The 24,760-nt window shown below is 33.6% G+C and overlaps 1 protein-coding gene across 2 annotated transcripts in view; it reads left to right on the top strand.

The window, feature by feature from the left end:
• Positions 1–524: 524 nt before the first annotated feature.
• The window catches only part of LOC127723551 (glucose-6-phosphate 1-dehydrogenase-like), a 48,608-nt gene continuing 24,372 nt past the window's right edge, over positions 525–24,760 (top strand). For both annotated transcript variants that reach the window (XM_052230232.1, XM_052230225.1), the window contains exons 1-2: positions 525–681; positions 4,310–4,347. In XM_052230232.1, coding sequence (XP_052086192.1) covers positions 580–681; positions 4,310–4,347 — 140 coding nt within the window. In that variant the 5' untranslated portion in view covers positions 525–579. The remainder of the gene's footprint in view (positions 682–4,309; positions 4,348–24,760) is intronic.

Raw genomic sequence — 24,760 nt, 5'->3', positions numbered from 1 at the left:
TTGGAATATTTATTTTACAAATTTGGATAAGCAGTAAAACCATGCAGCATTAGTTAAAATATCTTGCAAAAAAGTGAGACAGTCACACAATATATATATATTTTTTCAAGCCAAGTTAAGAAAGTTATCGGAACGCCACGATATACATGCATTTATGACTTTTTCAACCAATTACAACTTAGCGCAAGTGTATCTAAGGATCGATATATATGAATACAGTTTGAAATAGTAAATGAATAAAAATCAATATGAAACTATTTTCCGTGCGAACACCAACAGTGATCAAGTTCTAGATAATGACATGAATATAAGTGTTTTTATAATCGGTTATTTTTTTGTATCATTATAAGGGACATTATATATATAGTTATACATATCAGGTAATCGGATCATGGATATAATCATTGATATGACAAAATATTAACCATTGATCACAACAGCTTTTAGACATAGAAATAAATGTACAGGCAATACAAAAAAGAAATTGATAACCAGAGGATTCTAAAAGGTGACACGCCCACTTTTAGGACAGCGGAAGTCGACATTTTACTTCCTGTAGCAGACGAGTATTTTGGAAAAATGGCAGTGCAAGGGAAAGTTGATATGCTTTCCATCCTGAGGGATGAATTAGCCTATGAGGGCGGAGCAGCATCTCATGTGTTTGTTGTTTTAGGTGCATCGGTAAGTATAATTTGTGCATTTAGTCACCAAACACGATGACATCGACTATGAAATGTCATTCTTAATTTCTTTTAGATCTCCGTTTCTTCTTTTTTTTCTGCTCTTTGAGTAAATATGATATTTTATCTTCCACATGCTCTATGCAAGTAAAGATTAGACCAAAGGTTGATAATAAGAATATTCATAATATATGCCTCACAATCACATTACACTGTTAACGCAAAACAGCTAATGTACACATAATGACATGAATTGCTGAAGTGTTGTTTTATGTCTTCAATATCTTGTCCTATATTTTGACACTTCTACAGTTTTTTCTCCACAAATGTGCCAATCTAGAATTTGATATTGATACCCAGTTAACAAGCACAGGTACTTGTCTCATTTTTTTTTATGTTTACAATGTATATACAAGGTATATAGTTTTTTTTTTCAAGTGTCTGTGGCTGTGTTAACAAGTTCTGTACAATTATTTTAAAATGAAACAGCAAAACTTTTTTTGAGAAAAAAAAATAATCAGAACAATATTACATTTATCTCCTACCAAATTTGACAGTTGAATAACAAATAGAACAGACCAGGAAGTTAGTTTGACTTTTAAAATTAACAAAATGTTATTCATTTTGAGGGTAGCACAGTTAGTATTTTAAACTTATCTTCCCTGAGGCCCATGTGGGTGGACCATACTGAGTAAAAGTACACTAGTTTGCATGTTTACAAAAAAAAAAACGATTTAACTTCAGATTGTGAAATTGTATTTCAGACACTGGCAGAGGTAATGGTTGCAAATATCTGTACATTTGTACAATAAGTATTTTTGAAAAAACAAACAGTTAAGCTTTGTTGCCCTCCCCCTATTTTATGCTATCATATTCATGCCATTTTATTCCATGTTTTTGTTATGGATACTAGTTTTGGAGGCAGTATTGCACGCTGACTTATATTTGAAAATATATAGTATAATTAAGCTTACAGTATTTAACCTGCCTGGTGCTGTTTGTATTGCAGCTGTTGAAAAAAATCCAGATTTGTGTTTTGTTTTGCTTTTTGGTATTATAAAAAGATATGTACAGCTTGCACTGTCCCTAAGGCCACTATTGTGGAAAATATCAAAATGATGATTTGTGCTTCTTGTCAGTCCTTATTTTAGTATTAAATAACAGATTTTATTTTATATCTTCAGAACCTGAAAATTAACTTCAACATGATCAATGAAAAAGTTGAGCAGTATTTGAAAAAACTTGCCACAAAGTTGAAGTTATGAATGTCAATTATTGATATTATTATTATTTTTATATTTTTAAAGAACCAGCACTTGATTTTCACACTAAGCCTTGTGCACTATCTAGATATAAGAAGATGTGGTATGAGTGCCAATGAGACAACTCTCAATCCAAGTCAAAATTTATAAAAGTAAACCATTATAGGTCACAGTACGGTCTTCAACACGGAGCCTTGGCTCACACCGAACAGTAAGCTATAAAGGGCATCTAGTCCAGAAGTGGTCCTGATGTAGGAGTATGACGCACCATGACATGTACATCTAATAGAGAATCAGTTACCTTATAAATAATAAGAAGTGTTGTTGCTTATACAAAATTTTTTTTTATTTAAATTTTTTTTATTTTTCTCAAAAATATCACATTGAGAACTGGATGTGTAGAAGGACCTTGCCAGAATATCCTGCTTTGTACTAGAATGTACTAGAATGATACACTGATCAGCAGGATTTTTTTATGTGCTAGTTCACAAGGTAGCAATATGAGAAAGATATGTTATCCTACCTGCGCATATCATTCTTACTCATAGCAAACTTGGTAATTGTATATGTTATTTCAACACCTTGAGCCCCCAAATGTAGTAAAACCCCTTTTGGAGGACCAGGCAGAAAATAAAATTGAACAATTTGTGACCCATCTTTACTAGTCCATGATATATTCACAATGTGCTTATATTTGGGTCATTTTAATGGTATAGACACTTATTTAACATCTGTATTGTTCAAGATTGTATGTTAATTTCATCTATTCTGGTTGTTTTTGTTGTGTTTTTGAGTTGTTATCTCATTGACAATTACAACCCATATCTCCATTTAATCCTTACGTTAAAAGTTGTATTTTAGCCTACTGTCAAGTCAATAAATTATTGGTTTTTTATGGTAATGAACATTGTGAATGTTTAAGCAAAGTAAAGAAATATTCAATAAGGTTTGTCTCACTCTTAAGATGATTGAAATAACAGGGAAATCAATAACCCGTTGACAGGATAAAAACACCTAATTTTTGTCTTTATTTCCATATAAATGTCCTGAAGGTAGTCGAATTTTTCCATGTGGTTATTCTTACTTTACATATACAATGACACACTTATACATAGGTACATACTAGGAAGTAGTAACAGGATGTCATATACAACATTAGATCTAAGCATGCATGAAGTTTGATAAGTCGTTACGTTACTTATGCCTCGGTAGTTTTATATAAGATCATAAACTAATAAAATATTTAATTTCATATCTTGTATAAAGGTTGATAAAAGTAGTTTAATTAAATTATTTGATAATAAATGTTTGAACTGACATAAGTAAATAAAAAATAAATTTCACCTCTGAGATATTTGTACACGGTTAGGTATGTGTGTTTTAAAATTTAATTTTATCACTAGTTAGGACTCAAGAGTTAGAGGTGCTCTATAGTAATCACGCTGTCTGTCTGTTGTTTGATGAGTCAAGATTGCCTCAATGAATTTAAATAATTAGTTTTGTTTATGCAAAAGTGTTTCTCATGTTTATATATCTTCTATAGAAAGGGGACATTAAGCAGCCATCCATCATCATCATCTATAGAAAGGTCCCTTCTTTTTAAATATATTTCTGTTGGTTGTAATGGAGTTATGGGACTTTGTTTATTTAAAAAATGCTAAATCAAACTTTTTTTTAGTAGTTCAATAACTAAAAATTGGTTTGACCGATTAAATATCTCATTAGTTTTCAGCACAAGGATAAGATTAATCAAAGAGATATTCCTTAAAATTGTGTTTTATGATTTTCATTTTTCTTTTGGTGAAATAAGAAACACAACTGTGGTACATGTTAAAACTTAGCTTTTGTTTTAAAAAAAACACAAATTTGAGAAACTTGATTTTTGCCAGGATTTTAATGGAAGTAGTTGTCTTATCCCTTGAAATTATATAAGATAGAGAAAAAATATTAAATGGACATAAATGATGAGAGAGATAAAATATGAAATGAACATAAATGATGAGAGAGAGAAAATATGAAAGGGACATAAATCGGCAAAGAGAACAAATATGAATGTGACATAAATGCTCAGAATGACAAGATCCACCTACTTACTATATCCTCCAAAATTATCAGACACCTCTTTCAGGATTTATTGCCAGTTTGTCTTATCATGAAATATATAATAGATGGAAGAAACTGTAAACACAAGATAAGACCTACAAATAAGTCAAAATATCTGATATTGAGTGACAATGACAATTAACTCCTCATAGGATAAAATAAATGAAATTTTGTAAAATTGAATTTGGTTTACTGTAATGGCAAAAAGAAATAATTAACATTTGAAAATTGTATATTAAGCTGTATTACTTTCATTTATTGTAGGGAGATCTTGCAAAAAAGAAAATATACCCTACACTTTGGTAAGTAATCCACAAACATGTCCTTAAAGGGTACACATGATAAGACATCTAAGTGCTATTTATAGAGTGGTGTCTTAGAAACATGCCAGTTGAATACCTTTACTTTAAACATACCATATATTTTCTTATTCTTTATTGTTTTTTTGCCTATCTGTAATAAAAATTTAGCAAAGCTATTCTGGTTCTAGATACATTAAAATGAAAATCACCTGATTCTAGATATTATTTTTGTCGAGCCTGCGACTGTTGTCGCAGAAAGCTTGACATAGGGATAGTGATCCGGCGGATCTTAAAAGCTTAATATTTCAGAAGGCGGAAGACCTGGATGCTTCATACTTTGTATATAGATGCCTTATGATATGAAGTTTCCCTCTGTCATATGTCCATTGTCCTTGACCTCATTTTCATGGTTCAGTGACTACTTGGAAAAAAAGTTTTTTTTTGTAATGTTAATTTCTCTCTTATTATGAGTAATAGGATAACTATATTTGGTATGTGCGTACCTTGCAAGGTCCTCATGTGTGTCAGACAGTTTTCACTTGACCTCGACCTCATTTCATGGATCAGTGAACAAGGTTAAGTTTTGGTGGTCAAGTCCATATCTCAGATACTATAAGCAATAGGTCTACTATATTTGGTGTATGTAATGATTGTAAGGTGTACATGTCCAACTGGCAGGTGTCATCTGACCATGACCTCATTTTCATGGTTCAGTGGTAATTGTTTAGTTTTTGTGTTTTGGTCTGTTTTTCTAATACTGTATGCAATAGGTCAACTATATTTGGTGTATGGAAATATTTTACAATGTACATGTCAGTCTGGCAGGTTTTATTTGATCTTGACCTCATTTTCACAGTTCCTAGCTCAATGTTAAGTTTTTGTGTTTTGGTCTGTTTTTCTAATACTGTATGCAAAAGGTCAACTATATTTGGTGTATGGAAATATTTTATGATGTACCGGTACATGTCAGTCTGGCAGGTTTTATTTGACCTTCACCTCATTTTCACAGTTTATTGCTTAATGTTAAGTTTTTGTGTTTCGGTCTGGTTTTTTGTCGAGCCTGCGACTTTTGTTGCAGAAAGCTCGACATAGGGATAGTGATCCGGTGGAGGCGGCTGCGGCGGCGGCGTCGTTAGCTAACTTCTTAAAAGCTTTATATTTTAGAAGGTGGAAGAACTGGATGCTTCATACTTTGTATATGGATGCCTCATGTTACGAAGATTCCGTCAGTCACATGTCCAATGTCCTTGACCTCATTTTCATGGTTCAGTGACTACTTGAAAAAAAAGTTAACATTTTTTGTAATGTTAAATTCTCTCTTATTTTAAGTAGTAGGATAACTATATTTGGTATGTGCGTACCTTGCAAGGTCCTCATGCCCGTCAAACAGTTTTCACTTGACCTCGACCTCATTTCATGGATCAGTGAACAAGGTTAAGTTTTGGTGGTCAAGTCCATATCTCAGATACTATAAGCAATAGGTCAAGTATATTCGGTGTATGGAAGGACTGTAAGGTGTACATGTCCAACTGGCAGGTGTCATCTGACCTTGACCTCATTTTCATGGTTCAGTGGTTATAGTTAAGTTTTTGTGTTTTGGTCTGTTTTTCTTATACTGTATGCAATAGGTCTACTATATTTGGTGTATGGAATGATTGTAAGGTGTACATGTCTAGCTGGCAGGTGTCATTTGACCTTGACCTCATTTCATGGTTCAGTGGTCAAAGTTAAGATTTTGAGTTTGGGTCTTTTTTCTAATACTATATGCAATAGATCAACTATATTTGGTGTATGGAAATATTTTATGATCTATATAAAATGTCAGTCGCGCAGGTTTTATTTGACCTTGACCTCATTTTCACAGTTCATTGGTCAGTGTTAAGTTTTTGTGTTTTGGTCTGTTTTTCTTGAACAATAAGCAATGGGTCAACTATATTTGTTGTATGGAAGAATTGTTAGCTGTACATGCCTGCCTGGCATGGTTCATCTGACCTTGACCTCATTTTCATGGTTCATTGGTCAATGTTTAGTTTTCTTGATTAATGTTAAGTTTATGTGACAGTTGTAATAAAGCTTTTTATTAAGGACTATCAACATAATATCAGTGATTAGTTAAGAAGGCCAGACATTTCAGCGTGTGCACTCTTGTTTATAAATAGCCGTGTCCATTACCAATCCCAGCAAAACATATTAAAACCTTTGTCAATAGGTGAAATATATCGATTTCTGTATCGACTTTTCTAAAGTTATGCTGCGTATACTATACATTTATTTTGTGGTTATTTCTATCGTAGCCTGATTTGACTTTTTATAAATAGCCGTGTCCATTACCAATCCCAGCAACACATATTAACACCTTTGTCAATAGGTGAATTATATATTGATATCTGTACAGACTTTTCTAAAGAAGTTATGCTGTGTATACTATACATTTATTTTGTGGTTATTTCTATCGTAGCCTGATTTGACCTTTCTTGTGTAAAATAATTACTGTTAGAAAGGTGTGTGTCTGTGAGAAGATTATCTGGTTTTACTCATTTGCATATAGGCAATGGTTATTCATCTGTAATGATGTGTGGTAATTAAGTAGAAGTCTTCGATTTTCAATGATATAAAAATGATTAAGCTGCACCTGGTGTTTCGGATATCATTTAGGTCATTTTTGACCAAGGCCGTAAATCCTCATCAGGTACCCTAGCCTTGTATAATTATAATTACTATGTAATTACAATTCGATTAGTTCTTGCTGTGGTAACATATCAAATGTAGTAGTATTTTTAGGGCACAATTTATAAATAGCCGTGTCCATTACCAATCCCAGCAAAACATATTAAAACCTTTGTCAATAGGTGAAATATATCGATTTCTGTATCGACTTTTCTAAAGTTATGCTGCATATACTATACATTTATTTTGTGGTTATTTCTATCGTAGCCTGATTTGACTTTTTATAAATAGCCGTGTCCATTACCAATCCCAGCAACACATATTAACACCTTTGTCAATAGGTGAATTATATATCGATATCTGTACAGACTTTTCTAAAGAAGTTATGCTGTGTATACTATACATTTATTTGGTGGTTATTTCTATCGTAGCCTGATTTGACCTTTCTTGTGTAAAATAATTACTGTTAGAAAGGTGTGTGTCTGTGAGAAGATTATCTGGTTTTACTCATTTGCATATAGGCAATGGTTATTCATCTGTAATGATGTATAATTATAATTACTATGTAATTACAATTCGATTAGTTCTTGCTGTGGTAACATATCAAATGTAGTAGTATTTTTAGGGCACAATTTATAAATATGGAAATATTTTATGATGCACATGTCAGTCTGGCAGGTTTTTATATGACCTTCACCTCATTTTCACAGTTCATTGCTCAATGTTATGTTTTTGTGTTTCGGTCTGGTTTCTTTAATACTGTATGCAGTAGGTCAACTATATTTGATGTATGGAAAAATTTTACAATGTACATGTCAGTCTGGCAGTTTTTATTTGACCTTGGCCTCATCTTCATGGTTCATTGCCTATGTTAAGTTTTTATACGACCGCAAAAAAATTTTGTGGTCGTATATTGGTATGACGTTGGCGTCGTCGTTGTTGTCCGAAGACACATTGGTTTTTGCACTCTAACTTTAGTTAAAGTGAATGGATCTCTATGAAATTTTACCATAAGGTTCAATACCACAAAAGGAAGGTTGGGATTGATTTTGGGGGTTATGGTACCAACAGTTAAGGAATTTGGGGCCAAAAATAAGCATTTTTCTAGTTTCCAGACAAAAACTTGTGTTCAAGTGTATGGATCTCTCTGAAATTGTACTGCAAGGTACCATAACACAAAGGGAAGGCTAGGATTGATTTTGGGGGTAATTGCCTCAAAGTTTTAGGAATTAGGGGCCAAAAAGGGGCAAAAACAAGCATTTTTCTAGTTTCAGGACAATAACTTGTGTGTAAGTGTATGGATCTTTATGAAATTGTACTACAAGGTTTCATATCACAAAGGGAAAGCTGGGTTTGAGTTTGGGGGTAATTGCCCTAAAAGTTTAGGAATTTGGGGCCAAAAAGGGGCCAAAAACAAGCATTTTTCTAGTTTCCAGACAATAACTTGTGTTCAAGTGTATGGATCTCTCTGAAATTGTACTGCAAGGTACCATACCACAAAGGGAAGGCTGGGTTTGAGTTTGGGGGTGATGAATCATAAGGGGGTTCAAAAAATTTGGGGGAGGGATTTTTTTTTTCTTTAAAATTTTCCTTTTTAAATTGGTTATTTCTGATTTATATATAAAAGCGAATAATAATGATATGGTTTGAATAGGTAAATTAAAATTTTTTAAAGTTCTTAGACCACATTCATTCTGTATCAGTAACCTATGCTGTGTCAAATATTTAATCACAATCCAAATTCAGTGCTGTATCAAACTTGAATGTTGTGTCCATACTTGCCCCAACTGTTCAGGGTTCGACCTCTGCGGTCGTATCAAGCTGCGCCCAGCGGAGCATTTTATTGTGTTCTGGTCTGTTTTTCTTAAACTTTAAGCAATAGGTCAACTATATGTGGTGTATGGAATGATTGTAAGGTGTACATGTCTAGCTGGCAGGTGTCATTTGACCTTGACCTCATTTCATGGTTCAGTGGTCAAAGTTAAGATTTTGAGTTTGGGTCTTTTTTCTAATACTATATGCAATAGATCAACTATATTTGGTGTATGAAAATATTTTATGATCTATATAAAATGTCAGTCGCGCAGGTTTTATTTGACCTTGACCTCATTTTCACAGTTCATTGGTCAGTGTTAAGTTTTTGTGTTTTGGTCTGTTTTTCTTGAACAATAAGCAATGGGTCAACTATATTTGTTGTATGGAAGAATTGTTAGCTGTACATGCCTGCCTGGCATGGTTCATCTGACCTTGACCTCATTTTCATGGTTCATTGGTCAATGTTTAGTTTTCTTGATTAATGTTAAGTTTATGTGACAGTTGTAATAAAGCTTTTTATTAAGGACTATCAACATAATATCAGTGATTAGTTAAGAAGGCCAGACATTTCAGCGTGTGCACTCTTGTTTATAAATAGCCGTGTCCATTACCAATCCCAGCAAAACATATTAAAACCTTTGTCAATAGGTGAAATATATCGATTTCTGTATCGACTTTTCTAAAGTTATGCTGCGTATACTATACATTTATTTTGTGGTTATTTCTATCGTAGCCTGATTTGACTTTTTATAAATAGCCGTGTCCATTACCAATCCCAGCAACACATATTAACACCTTTGTCAATAGGTGAATTATATATTGATATCTGTACAGACTTTTCTAAAGAAGTTATGCTGTGTATACTATACATTTATTTTGTGGTTATTTCTATCGTAGCCTGATTTGACCTTTCTTGTGTAAAATAATTACTGTTAGAAAGGTGTGTGTCTGTGAGAAGATTATCTGGTTTTACTCATTTGCATATAGGCAATGGTTATTCATCTGTAATGATGTGTGGTAATTAAGTAGAAGTCTTCGATTTTCAATGATATAAAAATGATTAAGCTGCACCTGGTGTTTCGGATATCATTTAGGTCATTTTTGACCAAGGCCGTAAATCCTCATCAGGTACCCTAGCCTTGTATAATTATAATTACTATGTAATTACAATTCGATTAGTTCTTGCTGTGGTAACATATCAAATGTAGTAGTATTTTTAGGGCACAATTTATAAATAGCCGTGTCCATTACCAATCCCAGCAAAACATATTAAAACCTTTGTCAATAGGTGAAATATATCGATTTCTGTATCGACTTTTCTAAAGTTATGCTGCATATACTATACATTTATTTTGTGGTTATTTCTATCGTAGCCTGATTTGACTTTTTATAAATAGCCGTGTCCATTACCAATCCCAGCAACACATATTAACACCTTTGTCAATAGGTGAATTATATATTGATATCTGTACAGACTTTTCTAAAGAAGTTATGCTGTGTATACTATACATTTATTTGGTGGTTATTTCTATCGTAGCCTGATTTGACCTTTCTTGTGTAAAATAATTACTGTTAGAAAGGTGTGTGTCTGTGAGAAGATTATCTGGTTTTACTCATTTGCATATAGGCAATGGTTATTCATCTGTAATGATGTATAATTATAATTACTATGTAATTACAATTCGATTAGTTCTTGCTGTGGTAACATATCAAATGTAGTAGTATTTTTAGGGCACAATTTATAAATATGGAAATATTTTATGATGCACATGTCAGTCTGGCAGGTTTTTATATGACCTTCACCTCATTTTCACAGTTCATTGCTCAATGTTATGTTTTTGTGTTTCGGTCTGGTTTCTTTAATACTGTATGCAGTAGGTCAACTATATTTGATGTATGGAAAAATTTTACAATGTACATGTCAGTCTGGCAGTTTTTATTTGACCTTGGCCTCATCTTCATGGTTCATTGCCTATGTTAAGTTTTTATACGACCGCAAAAAAATTTTGTGGTCGTATATTGGTATGACGTTGGCGTCGTCGTTGTTGTCCGAAGACACATTGGTTTTCGCACTCTAACTTTAGTTAAAGTGAATGGATCTCTATGAAATTTTACCATAAGGTTCAATACCACAAAAGGAAGGTTGGGATTGATTTTGGGGGTTATGGTACCAACAGTTAAGGAATTTGGGGCCAAAAATAAGCATTTTTCTAGTTTCCAGACAAAAACTTGTGTTCAAGTGTATGGATCTCTCTGAAATTGTACTGCAAGGTACCATAACACAAAGGGAAGGCTAGGATTGATTTTGGGGGTAATTGCCTCAAAGTTTTAGGAATTAGGGGCCAAAAAGGGGCAAAAACAAGCATTTTTCTAGTTTCAGGACAATAACTTGTGTGTAAGTGTATGGATCTTTATGAAATTGTACTACAAGGTTTCATATCACAAAGGGAAAGCTGGGTTTGAGTTTGGGGGTAATTGCCCTAAAAGTTTAGGAATTTGGGGCCAAAAAGGGGCCAAAAACAAGCATTTTTCTAGTTTCCAGACAATAACTTGTGTTCAAGTGTATGGATCTCTCTGAAATTGTACTGCAAGGTACCATACCACAAAGGGAAGGCTGGGTTTGAGTTTGGGGGTGATGAATCATAAGGGGGTTCAAAAAATTTGGGGGAGGGATTTTTTTTTTCTTTAAAATTTTCCTTTTTAAATTGGTTATTTCTGATTTATATATAAAAGCGAATAATAATGATATGGTTTGAATAGGTAAATCAAAATTTTTTAAAGTTCTTAGACCACATTCATTCTGTATCAGTAACCTATGCTGTGTCAAATATTTAATCACAATCCAAATTCAGTGCTGTATCAAACTTGAATGTTGTGTCCATACTTGCCCCAACTGTTCAGGGTTCGACCTCTGCGGTCGTATCAAGCTGCGCCCAGCGGAGCATTTTATTGTGTTCTGGTCTGTTTTTCTTAAACTTTAAGCAATAGGTCAACTATATGTGGTGTATGGAATGATTGTAAGGTGTACATGTCTAGCTGGCAGGTGTCATTTGACCTTGACCTCATTTCATGGTTCAGTGGTCAAAGTTAAGATTTTGAGTTTGGGTCTTTTTTCTAATACTATATGCAATAGATCAACTATATTTGGTGTATGAAAATATTTTATGATCTATATAAAATGTCAGTCGCGCAGGTTTTATTTGACCTTGACCTCATTTTCACAGTTCATTGGTCAGTGTTAAGTTTTTGTGTTTTGGTCTGTTTTTCTTGAACAATAAGCAATGGGTCAACTATATTTGTTGTATGGAAGAATTGTTAGCTGTACATGCCTGCCTGGCATGGTTCATCTGACCTTGACCTCATTTTCATGGTTCATTGGTCAATGTTTAGTTTTCTTGATTAATGTTAAGTTTATGTGACAGTTGTAATAAAGCTTTTTATTAAGGACTATCAACATAATATCAGTGATTAGTTAAGAAGGCCAGACATTTCAGCGTGTGCACTCTTGTTTATAAATAGCCGTGTCCATTACCAATCCCAGCAAAACATATTAAAACCTTTGTCAATAGGTGAAATATATCGATTTCTGTATCGACTTTTCTAAAGTTATGCTGCGTATACTATACATTTATTTTGTGGTTATTTCTATCGTAGCCTGATTTGACTTTTTATAAATAGCCGTGTCCATTACCAATCCCAGCAACACATATTAACACCTTTGTCAATAGGTGAATTATATATTGATATCTGTACAGACTTTTCTAAAGAAGTTATGCTGTGTATACTATACATTTATTTTGTGGTTATTTCTATCGTAGCCTGATTTGACCTTTCTTGTGTAAAATAATTACTGTTAGAAAGGTGTGTGTCTGTGAGAAGATTATCTGGTTTTACTCATTTGCATATAGGCAATGGTTATTCATCTGTAATGATGTGTGGTAATTAAGTAGAAGTCTTCGATTTTCAATGATATAAAAATGATTAAGCTGCACCTGGTGTTTCGGATATCATTTAGGTCATTTTTGACCAAGGCCGTAAATCCTCATCAGGTACCCTAGCCTTGTATAATTATAATTACTATGTAATTACAATTCGATTAGTTCTTGCTGTGGTAACATATCAAATGTAGTAGTATTTTTAGGGCACAATTTATAAATAGCCGTGTCCATTACCAATCCCAGCAAAACATATTAAAACCTTTGTCAATAGGTGAAATATATCGATTTCTGTATCGACTTTTCTAAAGTTATGCTGCATATACTATACATTTATTTTGTGGTTATTTCTATCGTAGCCTGATTTGACTTTTTATAAATAGCCGTGTCCATTACCAATCCCAGCAACACATATTAACACCTTTGTCAATATGTGAATTATATATCGATATCTGTACAGACTTTTCTAAAGAAGTTATGCTGTGTATACTATACATTTATTTGGTGGTTATTTCTATCGTAGCCTGATTTGACCTTTCTTGTGTAAAATAATTACTGTTAGAAAGGTGTGTGTCTGTGAGAAGATTATCTGGTTTTACTCATTTGCATATAGGCAATGGTTATTCATCTGTAATGATGTATAATTATAATTACTATGTAATTACAATTCGATTAGTTCTTGCTGTGGTAACATATCAAATGTAGTAGTATTTTTAGGGCACAATTTATAAATATGGAAATATTTTATGATGCACATGTCAGTCTGGCAGGTTTTTATATGACCTTCACCTCATTTTCACAGTTCATTGCTCAATGTTATGTTTTTGTGTTTCGGTCTGGTTTCTTTAATACTGTATGCAGTAGGTCAACTATATTTGATGTATGGAAAAATTTTACAATGTACATGTCAGTCTGGCAGTTTTTATTTGACCTTGGCCTCATCTTCATGGTTCATTGCCTATGTTAAGTTTTTATACGACAGCAAAAAATTTTTGTGGTCGTATATTGGTATGACGTTGGCGTCGTCGTTGTTGTCCGAAGACACATTGGTTTTCGCACTCTAACTTTAGTTAAAGTGAATGGATCTCTATGAAATTTTACCATAAGGTTCAATACCACAAAAGGAAGGTTGGGATTGATTTTGGGGGTTATGGTACCAACAGTTAAGGAATTTGGGGCCAAAAATAAGCATTTTTATACGACCGCAAAAATTAAAAATTTTTTGGTCGTATATTGGTATGACGTTGGCGTCGTCGTCGTCGTCGTCGTCGTCGTTGTCGTCGTCGTCGTCGTCCGGCGTCGTCCGAAGACACATTGGTTTTCGCACTCTAACTTTAGTTTAAGTGAATGGATCTCCATGAAATTTCACCATAAGGTTCAATACCACAAAAGGAAGGTTGGGATTGATTTTGGGGGTTATGGTACCAACAGTTAAGGAATTAGGGGCCAAAAAGGGGCCAAAAATAAGCATTTTTGTAACTTTCAGACAATAACTTGTGTGTAAGTGTATGGATCTCTCTGACATTGTACCACAAGGTTCCATATCACAAAGGGAAGGCTGTAATTGATTTTGGGGGTAATTGCCTCAAAATTTTAGGAATTAGGGGCCAAAAAAGGGGCAAAAAACAAGCATTTTTCTAGTTTCATGACAATAACTTGTGTGTAAGTGTTTGGATATTTCTGAAATTGTACTACAAGGTTCCATATCACAAAGGGAAAGCTGGAATTGAGTTTGGGGGTAATTGCCCGAAACGTTTAGGAATTGGGGGCCAAAAAGGGGCCAAAAATAAGCATTTTTCTAGTTTCCAGACAATAACTTGTGTTCAAGTGTATGGATCTCTCTGAAATTGTACTGCAAGGTACCATACCACAAAGGGAAGGCTGGGATTGAGTTTGGGGGTGATGAATCATAAGGGGGTTCAAAAAATTGGGGGAGGGGATTTTTTTTTTTTTTTTTTTTTCTTTTTTTCCTTTTTTTTTTCTTTTAAAATTTTCCATTTTAAGTTGGTTATTTCTGATTTATATTTAAAAGCAAATAATAATGATATGGTAGGAGATACACACCAAACAGGATGTGTAAATTATTATATAATAAGTATTGTGCAATAGCAAGAAATTTTCAATTGCACAGTATTGCACAATAGCAAGAAATCTTCAATTGCACAGTATTGCGCAATAGCAAGAAATCTTCAATTTAACAGTATTGCGCAATAGCAAGAAATATCCAATAGCACAATATTGCGCAATAGCAAGAAATTGTCAATTGTACAGTATTGCGCAATAGCAAGAAATATTCAATTGCACAGTATTGTGCAAAAGAAGATACTTCGTATAAATTGCTTATTTCTTGATCAATTTCAATGGGGTTTTATTCTTGAATTCTTGGGGTTCTTTAATATGCTGAATCTAACCGTGTATTAAGTTTTTGGATTTTGGGCCCCGTTTTTAAATTGGTCCACATTGAGGTCCAAAGGGTCCAAAATTAAACTTTGTTTGATTTCATCAAAAATTGAATTATTGGGGTTCTTTGATATGCCGAATCTAACCGTGTATTTAGATTTTTAATTTTGGGTCCCGTTTTTTAAATTTGTCTACATTAAGGTCCAAAGGGTCCAAAATTAAACATAGTTTGATTTTAACAAAAATTGAATTCTTAGGGTTCTTTGATATGCTGAATCTAAACATGTGTTTAGATTTTTGATTATGGGCCCAGTTTTCAAGTTGGTCCAAGTTGGGGTCCAAAATTAAACTTTGTTTGATTTCAACAAAAATTGAATATATGGGGTTCTTTGATATGCTGAATCTAAACATGTATTTAGATTTTAGATTTTTGGCCCAGTTTTCAAGTTGGTCCAAATTGGGGTCCAAAATTAAACTTTGTTTGATTTCAACAAAAATTGAATATATGGGGTTCTTTGATATGCTGAATCTTACCATGTATTTAGATTTTTTATTTGTGGGCCCGCTATCAAATTGGTTCATATTGAGGTCAAAAGGGTCCAAAATTAAACTTTGTTTGATTTCATCAAAAATTGAATTATTGGGGTTCTTTGATATGCCAAATCTAACTGTGTTTTTAGATTTTTAATTTAGGGTCCCGTTTTTTAAATTTGTCTACATTAAGGTCCAAAGGGTCCAAAATTAAACTTAGTTTGATTTTAACAAAAATTGAATTCTTCGGGTACTTTGATATGCTGAATCTAAACATGTGTTTAGATTTTTGATTATGGGACCAGTTTTCAAGTTTGTCCAAGTTGGGGTCCAAAATTAAGCTTTGTTTGATTTCAACAAAAATTGAATATATGGGGTTCTTTGATATGCTGAATCTAACCATGTATTTTGATTTTGGACATTGGACCATAATAGGTAAATTAAAAAAATTGAAGTTCTTAGACCACATTCTTTCTGTGTCAGAAACCTATGCTGTGTCAAATATTTAATCACAATCCAAATTCAGAGCTGTATCAAGCTTGAATGTTGTGTCCATACTTGCCCCAACTGTTCAGGGTTCGACCTCTGCGGTCGTATCAAGCTGCGCCCAGCGAAGCATTTTATTCTAGTTTCCAGACAAAAACTTGTGTTCAAGTGTATGGATCTCTCTGAAATTGTACTGCAAGGTACCATAACACAAAGGGAAGGCTAGGATTGATTTTGGGGGTAATTGCCTCAAAGTTTTAGGAATTAGGGGCCAAAAAGGGGCAAAAACAAGCATTTTTCTAGTTTCAGGACAATAACTTGTGTGTAAGTGTATGGATCTTTATGAAATTGTACTACAAGGTTTCATATCACAAAGGGAAAGCTGGGTTTGAGTTTGGGGGTAATTGCCCTAAAAGTTTAGGAATTTGGGGCCAAAAAGGGGCCAAAAACAAGCATTTTTCTAGTTTCCAGACAATAACTTGTGTTCAAGTGTATGGATCTCTCTGAAATTGTACTGCAAGGTACCATACCACAAAGGGAAGGCTGGGTTTGAGTTTGGGGGTGATGAATCATAAGGGGGTTCAAAAAATTTGGGGGAGGGATTTTTTTTTCTTTAAAATTTTCCTTTTTAAATTGGTTATTTCTGATTTATATATAAAAGCGAATAATAATGATATGGTTTGAATAGGTAAATTAAAATTTTTTAAAGTTCTTAGACCACATTCATTCTGTATCAGTAACCTATGCTGTGTCAAATATTTAATCACAATCCAAATTCAGTGCTGTATCAAACTTGAATGTTGTGTCCATACTTGCCCCAACTGTTCAGGGTTCAACCTCTGCGGTCGTATCAAGCTGCGCCCCGCGGAGCATTTTATTGTGTTCTGGTCTGTTTTTCTTAAACTTTAAGCAATAGGTCAACTATATGTGGTGTATGGAATGATTGTAAGGTGTACATGTCTAGCTGGCAGGTGTCATTTGACCTTGACCTCATTTCATGGTTCAGTGGTCAAAGTTAAGATTTTGAGTTTGGGTCTTTTTTCTAATACTATATGCAATAGATCAACTATATTTGGTGTATGAAAATATTTTATGATCTATATAAAATGTCAGTCGCGCAGGTTTTATTTGACCTTGACCTCATTTTCACAGTTCATTGGTCAGTGTTAAGTTTTTGTGTTTTGGTCTGTTTTTCTTGAACAATAAGCAATGGGTCAACTATATTTGTTGTATGGAAGAATTGTTAGCTGTACATGCCTGCCTGGCATGGTTCATCTGACCTTGACCTCATTTTCATGGTTCATTGGTCAATGTTTAGTTTTCTTGATTAATGTTAAGTTTATGTGACAGTTGTAATAAAGCTTTTTATTAAGGACTATCAACATAATATCAGTGATTAGTTAAGAAGGCCAGACATTTCAGCGTGTGCACTCTTGTTTATAAATAGCCGTGTCCATTACCAATCCCAGCAAAACATATTAAAACCTTTGTCAATAGGTGAAATATATCGATTTCTGTATCGACTTTTCTAAAGTTATGCTGCGTATACTATACATTTATTTTGTGGTTATTTCTATCGTAGCCTGATTTGACTTTTTATAAATAGCCGTGTCCATTACCAATCCCAGCAACACATATTAACACCTTTGTCAATAGGTGAATTATATATTGATATCTGTACAGACTTTTCTAAAGAAGTTATGCTGTGTATACTATACATTTATTTTGTGGTTATTTCTATCGTAGCCTGATTTGACCTTTCTTGTGTAAAATAATTACTGTTAGAAAGGTGTGTGTCTGTGAGAAGATTATCTGGTTTTACTCATTTGCATATAGGCAATGGTTATTCATCTGTAATGATGTGTGGTAATTAAGTAGAAGTCTTCGATTTTCAATGATATAAAAATGATTAAGCTGCACCTGGTGTTTCGGATATCATTTAGGTCATTTTTGACCAAGGCCGTAAATCCTCATCAGGTACCCTAGCCTTGTATAATTATAATTACTATGTAATTACAATTCGATTAGTTCTTGCTGTGGTAACATATCAAATGTAGTAGTATTTTTAGGGCACAATTTATAAATAGCCGTGTCCATTACCAATCCCAGCAAAACATATTAAAACCTTTGTCAATAGGTGAAATATATCGATTTCTGTATCGACTTTTCTAAAGTTATGCTGCATATACTATACATTTATTTTGTGGTTATTTCTATCGTAGCCTGATTTGACTTTTTATAAATAGCCGTGTCCATTACCAATCCCAGCAACACATATTAACACCTTTGTCAATATGTGAATTATATATCGATATCTGTACAGACTTTTCTAAAGAAGTTATGCTGTGTATACTATACATTTATTTGGTGGTTATTTCTATCGTAGCCTGATTTGACCTTTCTTGTGTAAAATAATTACTGTTAGAAAGGTGTGTGTCTGTGAGAAGATTATCTGGTTTTACTCATTTGCATATAGGCAATGGTTATTCATCTGTAATGATGTATAATTATAATTACTATGTAATTACAATTCGATTAGTTCTTGCTGTGGTAACATATCAAATGTAGTAGTATTTTTAGGGCACAATTTATAAATATGGAAATATTTTATGATGCACATGTCAGTCTGGCAGGTTTTTATATGACCTTCACCTCATTTTCACAGTTCATTGCTCAATGTTATGTTTTTGTGTTTCGGTCTGGTTTCTTTAATACTGTATGCAGTAGGTCAACTATATTTGATGTATGGAAAAATTTTACAATGTACATGTCAGTCTGGCAGTTTTTATTTGACCTTGGCCTCATCTTCATGGTTCATTGCCTATGTTAAGTTTTTATACGACCGCAAAAAAATTTTGTGGTCGTATATTGGTATGACGTTGGCGTCGTCGTTGTTGTCCGAAGACACATTGGTTTTCGCACTCTAACTTTAGTTAAAGTGAATGGATCTCTATGAAATTTTACCATAAGGTTCAATACCACAAAAGGAAGGTTGGGATTGATTTTGGGGGTTATGGTACCAACAGTTAAGGAATTTGGGGCCAAAAATAAGCATTTTTCTAGTTTCCAGACAAAAACTTGTGTTCAAGTGTATGGATCTCTCTGAAATTGTACTGCAAGGTACCATAACACAAAGGGAAGGCTAGGATTGATTTTGGGGGTAATTGCCTCAAAGTTTTAGGAATTAGGGGCCAAAAAGGGGCAAAAACAAGCATTTTTCTAGTTTCAGGACAATAACTTGTGTGTAAGTGTATGGATCTTTATGAAATTGTACTACAAGGTTTCATATCACAAAGGGAAAGCTGGGTTTGAGTTTGGGGGTAATTGCCCTAAAAGTTTAGGAATTTGGGGCCAAAAAGGGGCCAAAAACAAGCATTTTTCTAGTTTCCAGACAATAACTTGTGTTCAAGTGTATGGATCTCTCTGAAATTGTACTGCAAGGTACCATACCACAAAGGGAAGGCTGGGTTTGAGTTTGGGGGTGATGAATCATAAGGGGGTTCAAAAAATTTGGGGGAGGGATTTTTTTTTCTTTAAAATTTTCCTTTTTAAATTGGTTATTTCTGATTTATATATAAAAGCGAATAATAATGATATGGTTTGAATAGGTAAATTAAAATTTTTTAAAGTTCTTAGACCACATTCATTCTGTATCAGTAACCTATGCTGTGTCAAATATTTAATCACAATCCAAATTCAGTGCTGTATCAAACTTGAATGTTGTGTCCATACTTGCCCCAACTGTTCAGGGTTCGACCTCTGCGGTCGTATCAAGCTGCGCCCAGCGGAGCATTTTATTGTGTTCTGGTCTGTTTTTCTTAAACTTTAAGCAATAGGTCAACTATATGTGGTGTATGGAATGATTGTAAGGTGTACATGTCTAGCTGGCAGGTGTCATTTGACCTTGACCTCATTTCATGGTTCAGTGGTCAAAGTTAAGATTTTGAGTTTGGGTCTTTTTTCTAATACTATATGCAATAGATCAACTATATTTGGTGTATGAAAATATTTTATGATCTATATAAAATGTCAGTCGCGCAGGTTTTATTTGACCTTGACCTCATTTTCACAGTTCATTGGTCAGTGTTAAGTTTTTGTGTTTTGGTCTGTTTTTCTTGAACAATAAGCAATGGGTCAACTATATTTGTTGTATGGAAGAATTGTTAGCTGTACATGCCTGCCTGGCATGGTTCATCTGACCTTGACCTCATTTTCATGGTTCATTGGTCAATGTTTAGTTTTCTTGATTAATGTTAAGTTTATGTGACAGTTGTAATAAAGCTTTTTATTAAGGACTATCAACATAATATCAGTGATTAGTTAAGAAGGCCAGACATTTCAGCGTGTGCACTCTTATTTATAAATAGCCGTGTCCATTACCAATCCCAGCAAAACATATTAAAACCTTTGTCAATAGGTGAAATATATCGATTTCTGTATCGACTTTTCTAAAGTTATGCTGCGTATACTATACATTTATTTTGTGGTTATTTCTATCGTAGCCTGATTTGACTTTTTATAAATAGCCGTGTCCATTACCAATCCCAGCAACACATATTAACACCTTTGTCAATAGGTGAATTATATATTGATATCTGTACAGACTTTTCTAAAGAAGTTATGCTGTGTATACTATACATTTATTTTGTGGTTATTTCTATCGTAGCCTGATTTGACCTTTCTTGTGTAAAATAATTACTGTTAGAAAGGTGTGTGTCTGTGAGAAGATTATCTGGTTTTACTCATTTGCATATAGGCAATGGTTATTCATCTGTAATGATGTGTGGTAATTAAGTAGAAGTCTTCGATTTTCAATGATATAAAAATGATTAAGCTGCACCTGGTGTTTCGGATATCATTTAGGTCATTTTTGACCAAGGCCGTAAATCCTCATCAGGTACCCTAGCCTTGTATAATTATAATTACTATGTAATTACAATTCGATTAGTTCTTGCTGTGGTAACATATCAAATGTAGTAGTATTTTTAGGGCACAATTTATAAATAGCCGTGTCCATTACCAATCCCAGCAAAACATATTAAAACCTTTGTCAATAGGTGAAATATATCGATTTCTGTATCGACTTTTCTAAAGTTATGCTGCATATACTATACATTTATTTTGTGGTTATTTCTATCGTAGCCTGATTTGACTTTTTATAAATAGCCGTGTCCATTACCAATCCCAGCAACACATATTAACACCTTTGTCAATAGGTGAATTATATATCGATATCTGTACAGACTTTTCTAAAGAAGTTATGCTGTGTATACTATACATTTATTTGGTGGTTATTTCTATCGTAGCCTGATTTGACCTTTCTTGTGTAAAATAATTACTGTTAGAAAGGTGTGTGTCTGTGAGAAGATTATCTGGTTTTACTCATTTGCATATAGGCAATGGTTATTCATCTGTAATGATGTATAATTATAATTACTATGTAATTACAATTCGATTAGTTCTTGCTGTGGTAACATATCAAATGTAGTAGTATTTTTAGGGCACAATTTATAAATATGGAAATATTTTATGATGCACATGTCAGTCTGGCAGGTTTTTATATGACCTTCACCTCATTTTCACAGTTCATTGCTCAATGTTATGTTTTTGTGTTTCGGTCTGGTTTCTTTAATACTGTATGCAGTAGGTCAACTATATTTGATGTATGGAAAAATTTTACAATGTACATGTCAGTCTGGCAGTTTTTATTTGACCTTGGCCTCATCTTCATGGTTCATTGCCTATGTTAAGTTTTTATACGACCGCAAAAAAATTTTGTGGTCGTATATTGGTATGACGTTGGCGTCGTCGTTGTTGTCCGAAGACACATTGGTTTTCGCACTCTAACTTTAGTTAAAGTGAATGGATCTCTATGAAATTTTACCATAAGGTTCAATACCACAAAAGGAAGGTTGGGATTGATTTTGGGGGTTATGGTACCAACAGTTAAGGAATTTGGGGCCAAAAATAAGCATTTTTTCTAGTTTCCAGACAAAAACTTGTGTTCAAGTGTATGGATCTCTCTGAAATTGTACTGCAAGGTACCATAACACAAAGGGAAGGCTAGGATTGATTTTGGGGGTAATTGCCTCAAAGTTTTAGGAATTAGGGGCCAAAAAGGGGCAAAAACAAGCATTTTTCTAGTTTCAGGACAATAACTTGTGTGTAAGTGTATGGATCTTTATGAAATTGTACTACAAGGTTTCATATCACAAAGGGAAAGCTGGGTTTGAGTTTGGGGGTAATTGCCCTAAAAGTTTAGGAATTTGGGGCCAAAAAGGGGCCAAAAACAAGCATTTTTCTAGTTTCCAGACAATAACTTGTGTTCAAGTGTATGGATCTCTCTGAAATTGTACTGCAAGGTACCATACCACAAAGGGAAGGCTGGGTTTGAGTTTGGGGGTGATGAATCATAAGGGGGTTCAAAAAATTTGGGGGAGGGATTTTTTTTTTCTTTAAAATTTTCCTTTTTAAATTGGTTATTTCTGATTTATATATAAAAGCGAATAATAATGATATGGTTTGAATAGGTAAATTAAAATTTTTTAAAGTTCTTAGACCACATTCATTCTGTATCAGTAACCTATGCTGTGTCAAATATTTAATCACAATCCAAATTCAGTGCTGTATCAAACTTGAATGTTGTGTCCATACTTGCCCCAACTGTTCAGGGTTCGACCTCTGCGGTCGTATCAAGCTGCGCCCAGCAGAGCATTTTATTGTGTTCTGGTCTGTTTTTCTTAAACTTTAAGCAATAGGTCAACTATATGTGGTGTATGGAATGATTGTAAGGTGTACATGTCTAGCTGGCAGGTGTCATTTGACCTTGACCTCATTTCATGGTTCAGTGGTCAAAGTTAAGATTTTGAGTTTGGGTCTTTTTTCTAATACTATATGCAATAGATCAACTATATTTGGTGTATGAAAATATTTTATGATCTATATAAAATGTCAGTCGCGCAGGTTTTATTTGACCTTGACCTCATTTTCACAGTTCATTGGTCAGTGTTAAGTTTTTGTGTTTTGGTCTGTTTTTCTTGAACAATAAGCAATGGGTCAACTATATTTGTTGTATGGAAGAATTGTTAGCTGTACATGCCTACCTGGCATGGTTCATCTGACCTTGACCTCATTTTCATGGTTCATTGGTCAATGTTTAGTTTTCTTGATTAATGTTAAGTTTATGTGACAGTTGTAATAAAGCTTTTTATTAAGGACTATCAACATAATATCAGTGATTAGTTAAGAAGGCCAGACATTTCAGCGTGTGCACTCTTGTTTATAAATAGCCGTGTCCATTACCAATCCCAGCAAAACATATTAAAACCTTTGTCAATAGGTGAAATATATCGATTTCTGTATCGACTTTTCTAAAGTTATGCTGCGTATACTATACATTTATTTTGTGGTTATTTCTATCGTAGCCTGATTTGACTTTTTATAAATAGCCGTGTCCATTACCAATCCCAGCAACACATATTAACACCTTTGTCAATAGGTGAATTATATATTGATATCTGTACAGACTTTTCTAAAGAAGTTATGCTGTGTATACTATACATTTATTTTGTGGTTATTTCTATCGTAGCCTGATTTGACCTTTCTTGTGTAAAATAATTACTGTTAGAAAGGTGTGTGTCTGTGAGAAGATTATCTGGTTTTACTCATTTGCATATAGGCAATGGTTATTCATCTGTAATGATGTGTGGTAATTAAGTAGAAGTCTTCGATTTTCAATGATATAAAAATGATTAAGCTGCACCTGGTGTTTCGGATATCATTTAGGTCATTTTTGACCAAGGCCGTAAATCCTCATCAGGTACCCTAGCCTTGTATAATTATAATTACTATGTAATTACAATTCGATTAGTTCTTGCTGTGGTAACATATCAAATGTAGTAGTATTTTTAGGGCACAATTTATAAATAGCCGTGTCCATTACCAATCCCAGCAAAACATATTAAAACCTTTGTCAATAGGTGAAATATATCGATTTCTGTATCGACTTTTCTAAAGTTATGCTGCATATACTATACATTTATTTTGTGGTTATTTCTATCGTAGCCTGATTTGACTTTTTATAAATAGCCGTGTCCATTACCAATCCCAGCAACACATATTAACACCTTTGTCAATAGGTGAATTATATATCGATATCTGTACAGACTTTTCTAAAGAAGTTATGTTGTGTATACTATACATTTATTTGGTGGTTATTTCTATCGTAGCCTGATTTGACCTTTCTTGTGTAAAATAATTACTGTTAGAAAGGTGTGTGTCTGTGAGAAGATTATCTGGTTTTACTCATTTGCATATAGGCAATGGTTATTCATCTGTAATGATGTATAATTATAATTACTATGTAATTACAATTCGATTAGTTCTTGCTGTGGTAACATATCAAATGTAGTAGTATTTTTAGGGCACAATTTATAAATATGGAAATATTTTATGATGCACATGTCAGTCTGGCAGGTTTTTATATGACCTTCACCTCATTTTCACAGTTCATTGCTCAATGTTATGTTTTTGTGTTTCGGTCTGGTTTCTTTAATACTGTATGCAGTAGGTCAACTATA

This window comes from Mytilus californianus, unplaced genomic scaffold (genome assembly GCF_021869535.1).
Source record: "Mytilus californianus isolate M0D057914Y unplaced genomic scaffold, xbMytCali1.0.p SCAF_1, whole genome shotgun sequence".
Lineage (NCBI taxonomy): Eukaryota > Metazoa > Mollusca > Bivalvia > Mytilida > Mytilidae > Mytilus > Mytilus californianus.
Note: the sequence above shows the minus strand (reverse complement) of the source record. Positions and strands in the feature narration are given on the sequence as shown.